Source organism: Indicator indicator, chromosome 9, assembly GCF_027791375.1.
Source record: "Indicator indicator isolate 239-I01 chromosome 9, UM_Iind_1.1, whole genome shotgun sequence".
Lineage (NCBI taxonomy): Eukaryota > Metazoa > Chordata > Aves > Piciformes > Indicatoridae > Indicator > Indicator indicator.
In genome coordinates, this window is record NC_072018.1 from 8,913,600 (window position 1) to 8,925,612 (window position 12,013).

At 34.6% G+C, this 12,013-nt stretch overlaps 1 protein-coding gene across 1 annotated transcript in view; it reads left to right on the forward strand.

Annotated features, from left to right (window-relative positions):
• USP34 (ubiquitin specific peptidase 34) overlaps window positions 1-12,013 on the forward strand; it is a 108,153-nt gene that overhangs the window by 71,422 nt on the left and 24,718 nt on the right. Inside the window, exons 43-56 of the mRNA XM_054383754.1 lie at window positions 315-478; window positions 1,530-1,595; window positions 3,769-3,915; window positions 3,983-4,060; window positions 4,158-4,235; window positions 4,946-5,040; window positions 6,012-6,184; window positions 6,654-6,807; window positions 7,909-7,987; window positions 9,361-9,414; window positions 9,511-9,606; window positions 11,442-11,506; window positions 11,603-11,678; window positions 11,784-11,831. Coding sequence (XP_054239729.1) covers window positions 315-478; window positions 1,530-1,595; window positions 3,769-3,915; window positions 3,983-4,060; window positions 4,158-4,235; window positions 4,946-5,040; window positions 6,012-6,184; window positions 6,654-6,807; window positions 7,909-7,987; window positions 9,361-9,414; window positions 9,511-9,606; window positions 11,442-11,506; window positions 11,603-11,678; window positions 11,784-11,831 — 1,373 coding nt within the window. The remainder of the gene's footprint in view (window positions 1-314; window positions 479-1,529; window positions 1,596-3,768; window positions 3,916-3,982; window positions 4,061-4,157; window positions 4,236-4,945; window positions 5,041-6,011; window positions 6,185-6,653; window positions 6,808-7,908; window positions 7,988-9,360; window positions 9,415-9,510; window positions 9,607-11,441; window positions 11,507-11,602; window positions 11,679-11,783; window positions 11,832-12,013) is intronic.

Genomic DNA, 12,013 nt, shown 5'->3' on the forward strand with positions numbered 1-12,013 from the left:
GATAGAGGCTGGAAGACCATTGCAATGTCTAATACTAGAACAAGTGTGAGAAATGTTACTTGCCATGAGTGATGGTTTGGAGAACACAGCCAGTCACTTGCAGCGTAAAGTAGCATGGCATCTAGAAATGCATTTCCTGATGTACCTATAGTGCATTTTCTTAAAGAGCAGGTATGCTCTGGCTCACACCTGGAAATGTAGAAAGCATTTTAGTAATGTAAGCATAAAGCTTTTAATTGTATTTGGTTTTGTAAATTGTATTTTGAGTTGTTTTGTAGGGTTTTTTCTACATATGTGGTTGATATTTTTTACAGCTTCCCATGCTCCATACAAGTGGGACTATTGGCCACATGATGATGTTCGAGCTGAATGTAGATTTGTGGGTCTAACTAATCTTGGTGCCACATGTTACTTGGCATCCACTATTCAGCAACTGTACATGATACCAGAGGCCAGACAAGCAATATTTACTGCAAAGGTATGCTTTGGAATATGACCTTCTGGGTGGATTTTGGTAGAAGTTTAAGTTAGAGTCTGTGAAAATGCTGATGAAGTATAAACTTACTTTTTAAAAGACTTATTTCTTGATAGAGAATGAGACTATTTCTTCAGTATTTAGTTTTTTTTGTGTTCAATTGGATTCTTTTGCTGATGTCTAAAGTGAGAAGCTTATTTTTTAAAATATATTTGTAATGAAGTATGCTCTTCAGGAGGCAATGTAATGAAACACTCATGCTCCTGTTGCTTCAACTAGATTTATTCAAGTTTGGGTTTATGTGAATTGTCCATTGTTTCTTACTCCCTAATTTGTCATTTTGTTACAATAAATGTCATTCTTCTTGAATGCTTATAAAGTCCCAGGGCGTGTATTTCATGCTACCAGAAGTACAACAACTCCTGCAAATTACTATGCGTTTGTTAACTTCCAGAGATGTAATCTTGTTACTTATAGCTATTCATTGTGAAGAGAAGGTTTTGCTTTTGTCTCTGGTATCAACAAGGCATATTTAATGTGTGAAATGCCTTAACTGGTGGTTACCTCATCATTTTTTGTTATCATTAGGTTATGGTAGTTGTTACTTAACTTCATCTAGAGTTGGCCCTTTCTAAATAAAAATTAAAAAAAAAAAAAGATGGAAGCTGCTGGTCTGCATGTGAAATGCTGTAGGTAGATAGTCGATCAGAATTTCCATGCCTATGAATTGAAAAAAATGTTCCAAATTTACTACAAATTTTTGTAGTCCCTTCCCAAAAGCTCTTAGCTGCAGTAAAGTTTTTGAAAATAGAGTTGTTTTTTTGACTTAGGTTTGATGTTGACATGCCAAAAAATGAGTAGGTAGTGCTTTTTATAAAAGCATAAAATAGCATACTGTGTATTCTTGTGATTTTTCTTAATAGTCCATAATGAAATGGTTGATTTTTTTTTTTTTTTTTTTTATTTTAAAAGATGTTGGTTTCATCTTTTTAAGGGCTGTTTTTGGAAAGTCGTAAGCAAAAAGATAATGTCTTCTTTTATGGATTTCTTTCAGTATTCAGAGGATATGAAACACAAGACCACTCTACTAGAACTCCAGAAAATGTTTACATACCTAATGGTAGGTGCAAAGGAGATATTTTATAAAATACCTGTTTTCAGGAGAAAAAGAAAAAAGGCAGCAAAAATGTGATTATTGTTCTATGTGTAAATTCTTGGCAGCGTAAGTCCGTTGTGCCCAAGTTTTGTAAATTAATGTCTTAACTGAAATAGTTTTTACTCCCTTCAAAGCTGTTACTCAGCAAATCAGCTGACATAATATTTGTTATTAAGAGGCACTGTAAATCTGGATCTAAGACAGAGTTTAACATCGGGCACCAATGAGACCAATCACCAGCTGTTAGTGTTAGTAGTTGTTTACTGTGTTCTTAAAAAAACGCTTGTGAAGTGAATACATGGGAATGTCAGGTTCAGGTGCCACAGTCTGAGCGTCCTTGGTTTATTTAAACTTGTTACCCCCAATATGTGAATCCTCCAGTGAACACAGGAAGTTTACCATAACTATGGGACTTCAGTTACAAGTGTGTTGCAGGTATGGAAATCAAGTCTGCTTTTGAAGTTGTGGTGTAGCTAGGTATCAAGGCTGTATGCATACCCTGTGCATGTACATTGCTAAATCACAGAGTCGTCCAACAGCATCTCCTTGCATGCAGCAATGGAGTGGCTTGAGACAATGGACGAATTTAAAACTGGGCAGTTGACTATACCTTCCCAGTGAAGTATTTGACCGATTGTTACAAAAGCCCTCCAAGCAGGAATCTGGGACAGTTCTACTATTGTCTCTGCTGTGTCTGGTCCAGTTTCCAAATCAGCTTCTGTAAATGATCAGTAGAAACTCTTCCTGCAGAAATGACTGCACTGGACAATCTTTGTATGGAATTAAGATATTCAAGTGATACTTTGTATGTAGTTAAGGTGAATCAGTAGTAATGAAATTTACTAGCTGGATTACGAGAATTTAGCAAAATAGTGATTTGAGGAGTCTTTCCATGTCTAACAGAAGATAGCCACTGTAATGACCCTAGCTCAGACTCCCATCACCAAATACTGGCTGACTGTCCCATTAGGATATGTGAGCACCATGCAAAGATCCCAATAAATTATTTTTTTCTTTGTGACAAACACTGCCACAAGTGTCTGTCCAACACCATTGCCATTCATCTTGTTTCATGTAGATCTTGAGGTAAAGGGTTCTGAGCTTGAGTCTTCATTTAACTGTGGAACAACTTGTTTGCCCCAGTTTCCCAGATGAGAAAATACATTTTTGTTCATTGCATTTTCCTTGCTCCAGTGTTTCAAAGGTTAATCTGTTGAAACAAATGAGTAAAACGCAGCTAATTTTTTTTTTTAATTCCAGAGCCTGAGGAACAATATTGAGGCAGTTCCCAGGTGCTCACTGTTGTTAAAATGATTGTTAAAATATTTCTGAAATAACAATAAAGACATCTGAGGAGAGCTGAGTGGTCTTGTTCTTGGCACTGGTTTTCATGAAATAAGCATAAAATAATATAGGACTATAGAATCATCTGAAGTTTTACCAGTATGAATACCTTAAAGAGACTTGATTTCAAGAGAAGGTAATATTTACAGAATTCACTGTCCTGGCACACATCCTTAGAAGAAAACAGTATATATATTTTTGTTGTTCACAAGAACAGGTTACTTCTGCTGTAAATAAGTTCTGCATTCCCAGTGTGCAAGGCAGTGGAATGGGGGATGTATTCCAAAGAATTGCTTTATACTGCAAATTGTTTTCTCTAGTGCAGCACACAAAGTTGAGAACAAGATGATACAGTTTTATACCATAGAGAAGCCTGAAAGAGAATTAAGGACTTGCCAAGATTTAAGTTGCTAGTGTCCAGAAATACATAAATACAGGCTGAGATTTTTCATCCTATGTTTTGTATTTGAACATACGTGCTGAAACTGGATGTGTCATATCTTCAGCCAAATTATTTTAACGATTCATTTTATTAAGCATTTATTAAATAGTATTTAATACTATTTTGTGAATGCTATTGTAATAATGAGTATCATTATGATAATCAGTTAAAAATTGCATTACATTTCATCAGAAATGTAAACAACTTTGTTGCCTTGTAGAAATACGGTGATATTATGTGTAGATTTCCTTCTTCAAGCAGTCATTCATGTAGGTACGTTCAATGTATCTGTCTAACTTCAAAATGCAAGAATTTGCATTGATTTGTTTTGTTGGATACTTTTTCCTAAAGGAAAGTGAATGTAAGGCATACAATCCAAGGCCTTTCTGTAAAACCTACACCATGGATAAGCAGCCACTGAACACCGGAGAGCAGAAAGATATGACTGAATTCTTCACTGACCTAATAACAAAAATAGAAGAAATGTCTCCAGAACTGGTGAGTTATTAAGAGGGAGCAAAAGGGAGCTTAGAAGCCTACCAATTTGCTCAAATTTCCTTGACAGAATTTATTAATTCATTCACAGAAAAATACAGTGAAAAGTTTGTTTGGAGGGGTTATCACAAACAATGTTGTTTCTTTGGTAAGTATTCTTTTCCTATCCTTATCTTTTAAAGATGTTTATTTAAATTCTCAAAAGAGTTATTTCATTGCTTTTCCCTTTCATTGCTGTGATTTAGGACTGTGAGCATGTAAGTCAGACTGCAGAAGAGTTCTATACAGTAAGATGTCAGGTGGCAGATATGAAGAATATTTATGTAAGTAATGCCCAGCTGAGGTGTGTAGCATAGATCCCAATTACAAATGACCCCACTCAAGTATAAAAGACTGTACCACATGGTGTTGAATATGATGGTGCTTTCTTTATCTGTATTCTAGTTTTGTTGTACTTTCAGTTGAATTGTTTCTTCTTGGCAATGCAACATGCTTATCAGCTGGTGCCATTTGGAGTTGACTAAAGATTGTGTTACAGTCAGTAATCACTGCATACTCACTTCTGTGTTTGATAAATGCTGTGGCCATTTATGTGAGAGAACTGTCAGTGTCAAAAGATGTCATGTACACATGTACTATTGCTTATGAAGTTAATTTGAAACTTACACCACCGTAATTTTACGTTATCAAGTTTTTAAAAATTTATTAATCCCCATGCTTGGAATTTGAATTTCAACTACTTGAATTCTTTAGGACAGCTTAAAATCTTGAGTACAGTTTTTATGAATCAGTTCCTTAATTTTGTGTTTGGGTTATGAACTGTTTTTTCTGTCAAACTTTTCTCTTAGTTCAGGTGCATGCTCTTCTTCCAAACTTTCAGTGCCTTGGACCACCTTTACATTAATAGTTTATGGAAATGTTCATTAAGCTTACTGTAAGATTGAGAGAGAGTGGTTTGTAAAGCAGGCCACGTGAGCAGAAGTTACAAATATCTAAGCTGAACAAGCTCCTTTTTTTTGTTTATTATATGTAGGAATCTCTTGATGAAGTAACTATTAAAGATACCTTGGAAGGTGACAACATGTATACATGTTCTCATTGTGGAAAGAAAGTACGTGCTGAAAAAAGGTATGATTAAGAAATAAACATGTTTCCTTTTAGCAAAATACTGAATTTACTGTTGGAATAAGAGCAATCCTTTAGATGAAACAGGATTGTGGTTTCATTCAGTTTGCTATTATGTATGCCTATGAGGATGTGGTCCTCATGCAAATGAGCGTACAACCAAGAAATCAGATTTCCAAAGCAAGGAATAGAAGGTGTGTTAGCAAAAGATTATTAGACAGTAAAGTGTTCTGAACTTTCCTTAATGAAAATAAAAGGAAATTTGTAGACATTAGTACCTTTCAAAATCTGATACTTCTCCCATATTCAAAGAACAGATTCTTTCAGAGGTTGTTCAAGTACTTGTGTCATTCATTATGCAGGATAATTGCCTATGTTTCATACTTAACCAAAAGTTAAAATTGGTCGTTCTAAAAATGTTTCCGTATTTTGCTGACAAAGAGAAAGCTAAATAAAAATGTTATGCTGTCTTTATATTGCAACTAATTTCTCTTTTAGTGATGAAAGACCTCATAGCTGGTTTTGTAGCTGTTAAGATGACATGGGCAAAGGAGTAACCTCCTTTAAAGTCGTTGTTGTGAAGTTTGAGACTTAATACAAGATGTGTTCAGTATTAAAATTTGCCACTTACAAGATAGTAACTCTGCCTCTAGAGATGGGCTTATAGTGTTAAAATTGTCTGTGGCTCATTTTACAATACCATTTTAGAACACTGTCATTCATGCCGTATGAATAAGTTTGATGTTTCTTCCAAGGCATGATTAGGATTGTTCAACAAGCTAAATCTGACCTGTTTGCTGCTGCTTAGACTGTCCCGCTCTAGTCTAGAACATTGTGACAGGTGAATTTTATAGTTGTGTGACTTAGCAACGGATTTCCCATTTTCAGTTTGAAATAAATATTTTAAAACCTTTCTGAAAATACAACTCAACCTACTAAGCTTTTGCTGATCATGATTATTTCTAATTCTTCAGGGCATGTTTTAAGAAACTACCTCGTATCCTAAGCTTCAACACAATGAGATACACATTTAATATGGTAACCATGATGAAGGAGAAAGTCAATACGCATTTTTCATTCCCTTTACGTTTGGATATGACACCTTACACTGAAGATTTCCTTATGGGAAAAAACGACAGAAAAGAAGGTATGCTTTATGAAATTCATTGGAACAAGCTTTGTCTCTTTCATCTGTATACCACTGTCTGCAGATGTAACATAAGTCAACAACTAGTGATTTTAAGCAAAGAAAGTCCAATATAATTTTAACATGTAATCCCAAAGTCACACACTCTAATAAACGTGAGGAGGAAAATGGCCATATTTGTGTTTTCATATAGTGTTCAATTTGAATTATTCTTAAAATTATTTTTAAGTATGAGGGAAATTACAACTAGTTAAATTTGTTGCTGGGATATTTTGATTTTGCAGAGTGATATTTCAGCAAAAGGCTAACTGCCGTCATAAAGAAGTGCTAACTTGGAATAGCTTCTTTATTAGCCGTTATGTCTTCAGTAGCGTGTTTTGAAAAAAAGAAAAAGAAAACAGCAACAGTTCTGCTGAGTTGGGATCTGTGCTGCTTTTAACTGCTTAAATATTGTATCAAATTATTTCAGGTTTTAAGGAAGATGGTGATTATTTGAAAGAAACTGAAAGTTATGAGTATGATCTGATAGGTGTAACAGTTCATACAGGAACAGCAGATGGTGGCCATTACTACAGTTTTATCAGAGATATAGTCAATCCCCATGCGTACAAAAACAACAAATGGTGAGTTATGCAAAACAACATTTTGTAATTTCTTATTTTAAAATAACTAAAACTTGTTGACTTGTGCTGTAGGCTTCTCTCAAAAGCACCAGATGTTGCAATTTAATAGGCTCAAGTGTATTTATTAGCATTAAAATTTGTTTGCTGTAATAGCTGTGGAGTGCCTTGGGCACAGGGGCAGCAGGATAATGCTGTGCTAGTCTCACATACATCAAATGCTTGTTTCTTGACAGGACTATTGACTGTATTTTCATCTATTTCATCACGAATGAGCAGTGAGATTTTATACATACGTAATCGATTTGATGAACAAATGCTATGCAATATTTTCTTTATTAAATAAGTTGAAAAAAAGAACAACCAACTTTGACATCCCACTTTGGAATGTTTTTGGAAATTTTACTTGGAAACTTCCACATGCATTGAGCATATCATGGTTGTGAAGAAGAAGAAAAAGTTGGGAGAAGTAGCCTGGGAAAAGGCTGAGACATGGGCTTTATATGGAATGGAGACATAGAATGTCTTACTAGGTGACAGATGAAGGAGTTTCTACCTGTCATTTCTGAATGTTGTATCTCAGATTCTCAGCTGAGGCCTTGGAATGAGAGACAAGGTTTCTTCTCTTCATGTCTATAGAATAGCTAGCTGGAGCATTTTTGAAACAGTTCCAACCTGTGACTCAATCCCTGCTCCAAAGGGAATCCATAACATTGTGTCCCCTTCTCTGCTTCCTTCCAGTTTGAGTTCTGCTTGTTATATGAAATGATTTATTTCCTTAGTTTTTATTTCAGTTTTACTCAGATTGAAAAGGAAAGGCCAAATCTTCTTGGCTGCATTAAGTGTTATGTGTACTAGTGTCAGACTGGAAAAATGAGGAAAATAATGTGTCTCTTGATAAAGAGAAAAATCAAGAACTGTTGAAATACTGATTTCCTGATCTTATTGAAAAGAAGTCACTTTTGGGATCGGTTTTCAGTTTGCTGTGATTCCGAAGACATTAGAAGTTAATACTTAAATCTGAAGAGTCATTTTAAGTGCTTGTTATGCTTTATTTGCCCTTGAGTCAAACAGCAGTTGTTTGAAAAGCTTTCTGTTTTACAGGTATCTTTTCAATGATGCTGAAGTAAAACCATTTGATTCTGCCCAGCTTGCTTCAGAATGTTTTGGAGGAGAAATGACTGTAAGTTGACTTCTCTTTTTATCCTATTCAATACAAGGTCTGTTCTGAAGACTTTGATGAATGATTCCAGAGTGTTCACCTTTTGCCTACCATGTGTTGTGAATGCATATGAAACAATTAGTATTAGCAGGGTTTTATTAAACCTTTGACATCCTCGTTGTGCAGGTGTTCCTCTGTCTTAGGTTCATGTAGATAGCTGATCTTCTACCATCGGTCTCTTCAAAGGGTGTTCCCTTGCTTTGCACAAGCTGGTGGTGCAAGATTTTTTTTTTATATATATACTTTCTATGGAACAGAAGTTAAGGTGATAAAGGAAGAAGGGTCTTAATTTCTCCTGTACCACCCTTCTATTATTTGATTTGTGAATATGAACCCAGGTATTTTTATGTGTTTTTAAAAGACAGGTATTGGAAGTATAGTGTAGGTATTATTAATGAATCACCATGAATTAATGAAGTTTCTATCCAAAGAGGAGGTATTTCTTCATTATATCTGTTTTTTTTTATCGTCATATTATTTATTAACTTATTAAAAGTTGAGCATTCAGAAATCCTTCTCTTGGATAGCTGCTTTGCTCAAACTATTGACTGAAAGAATAATAGCTTCAAGCTTATGCCTGTCCTGGAGAAACAGGACTTTCCGATCTTTGTCTGTTCTTGTGTCAGAAATTTCCAGATTCTGGTCTGTGAAACTTTTAGGGTCACATCTTTTTTTCAGTGATGACAGAAATTAACTAAAATCCTGTCAGATTCGTGTACCACTGTGCTGCAGGAAAGTTTGAACTCTGATAGTAGTAAGTGATTTTCAAGCTAATGAATCTGCAAGTTTAAAATAGATTTGCTTGTTCCTTTTATTGTAAGGAGGTAAAATTTCTTAAAAGTGGTCTGTTTGCTTTTAGTAGCGTAAGGTTTTTAAATACATAAAACTTATTATTTCTTAATATTGGCATAAATCTTAATTTTTTTTTTGTCACAGCACTCAGGTTATACTTAAATTGATCATTTCTTCTATTTTTTGTCTTTATATAAAATATGTTCTTAATGCAGTGTCATACTTAAAACAGTTCTGTAAATAAGAAAAATCCTCTTGTCTGATAAAGAGAAATAAAACAAACAAAAGAATTACTTTGACAAATTAAAAAATACCCTTAAGTGCCTAAAATAGAGTGGCAGGAAATTGCATGAGATATAAGTCACAATATTGAGTAACAACACTGAAAAATCAGAATAGGCCACTGTATAAGAAAACAAAGAAGGCTACTTTGAGCAAGAAATAAGTTGTCAGCAGCCTCTCTAAAAATGTCCTGAAATAATTGTCAATAACCAGGCCATTAAAAAAGCTTGTAATTAATAGTTTTACTTTCTTCTTGACAGACAAAAACTTACGATTCTGTTACTGATAAATTTATGGACTTCTCCTTTGAAAAGGTATTAATCTTCCAAACACTTGTTCACATGATTATATTTCTACTTCCATGATTTATCTCTCAAAGCAAAAATTATACAGATGTTTTTCTCTTAAAGACACACAGTGCTTACATGCTGTTTTATAAACGGATGGAACCAGAGGAGGAAAATGGCAAAGACTACAAATTTGATGTTTCATCAGAATTGCTGGAGGTACAAGTTGATTTGTTTTAACACCAATTTTAAAATACTGTATGAAATTCTAAACAAATAAGGAATCTGAATAAACATAAGAAAGCAAATATAATTTAAACAAATAGAACAGTCCTTTCATTTAGCTTTCTTCCTTAGCAGAATGTTATGTGATAAAAAGTAAATTAAGATTTCCAGAGTATGTAAAGTTTAGACATTTTCTCACTCTTTCCTGTTTCTCTCAATTCAGATGCCTGAATCATTCTCCTTCCTATTTGTAAAGAATTGTAGAAGACTCTTCGTTTGAGTTTGGGGAGAGCTTAGCAACATTTTTTGCAAAATTACAATATTAACACAAAGTGATCTTATGAGCCATAATCCTTTTTCATCCTTCAGTCCCTCAGAAACATGTTGCTTTGAGGAGGGACAGAATAAGAGGACAGTTCTAGCTGTTTGTTTGTACTTTTGCTAGTGGGTTGTGAAATTCTAAGTGAAATTCTGTAAGATCGTAACTATTTGTGCTTATAATGGTGAACATCATTCAGAAAAGGATCCCTTCCTTCCCATAGTCATAGAGTAGCCTAGGTTTTGATTGAAAGGGACCTATAGGGAAAACAAAACCTGGAATCACAGAAAACATCTGGTTGAAAGAAACCTCAAAGATCATCCAGTACAACGTTTGACCTATCAGTGAAGGGTCAATAATAAACCATGTCCCTAAGTGCCAGGTCCACACACTGCTTAAAGTCCTCCAGGAATGGTGACTCCACCACTGCCCTAGGCAGACCATTCCAATCTTTGATAACCCTCTCTGTGAAGAAGTATTTCCTATCATTCACCCTGATCCTCCCCTAGTGCAGCTACATCTTCCTGTTCTCAGTGATGAGGTCTGCTTAGGGTACTTGACCCTTCATCTAAAGATAATATTTAAGATGTATATGATCTGAGGAAGTGGAAAATGTAGTGTACAGAAGCAGAGTATTTTACTACAGATCTAGTTGTGCTAGATAATATCCCCACTATGGGATCTGCAAGACGTTCCTCTCCTTTTATTATTTGAAAAGCCGGTTTTCCTGCTCCCTCTGGCCCAGAAGTACTGCTTTATCATCTCTCACATGTTAGGTTCCTAACTTAAACAGACTCTTCATCCCTAGCCAGCAAATAAGGTCATGCTTTTTGTCCTTCTCAGTCTTGAGAATAACACTAGATTTTAGCAGAGTTGAACTTTTAAGATGTTTTCTGTGTGAAAAATGATAGAAACAAATTTGGGCAGAAACATCATTTTGGAGAGAGGAACAAAGAGGACCTATCATGAAATCCTTTTGCAGATAATGATGGAGGGTCAAATCTTAATTTTTAATAATTTGTCTGAAGTTCACAGAGCTAAGACTTTGGGTAGAACTTCACCCTTTGGGCATACCTAGTTAGATTACTGGAAAGTCTTGACTCATGTCGGTGAAACTGTTAGGAGAGTGGATTTGGGTTTTGAAGTTAGTGCATTATTGCATGTGTCAAAATATGATCTTAAACTCTGGTTCTTTTTTAACCTGTTGTAACAGTTGTCAAATTTCACCCTGAAAATGTGAGTATTTAAGTTGTACAGATGAGATGACAGGAAGAGAGAGAGAGTTCTGAGCTCTGTTCTGCAGTCATGTGGCAAGCAAACTAATACTTGCTATAGTATGAATAAAACAACTTTGAGCTAATCCTTTAAAATAAAATGTGTCCCAAAATTTTTTTTCCAAGAAAACATTTTGTTTTCTTAGCCATGGCAAGCATTTAAATATTCTTGAAATCATATTTATGTAGTGAAATAAACTGCTTTCTTGTATCTGATGTTAGCATTTTTTCTTCAGTGGATATGGCATGATAACATGCAGTTTCTTCAAGACAAGAACATTTTTGAACATACATATTTTGGGTAAGTTTTTCTTTAAAAATGTAATATTAATGCTTCTTTTCTTCTTGCAGATTATCATTATTTATTTTAATTAACAAATAAAATTACTGACTCTAGGTTTATGTGGCAGTTGTGTAGTAGCATCCCAAGCACACTACCAGACCCAAAGGCAGTTTCTCTGATGACAGCAAAGGTAAGTACTTCAGAACTACATCATGCATGTCTTAATTTTTCTTTGTTTACATTTTCATTCAGGCATTCTGTGTTTAATGGTGCAATCTATTTTTTTTTTTTTCAGTTAAGCACTTCCTTTGTACTAGAGACATTTATTCATTCAAAGGAAAAGGTATACTATTTACTTGTAAATCCTCATTAAATAACTGCATGAATGTAGTGAAAAGTATCTGTATGTCTTAATTTCAAACATGTGATTTAAAGATGTATTAAGTACCACAGATGATACAAAGTTAATGTTTAAAGAACGTCACTTAATGCATTTCTAGTAAACTGCACATCAAAAATACAAGT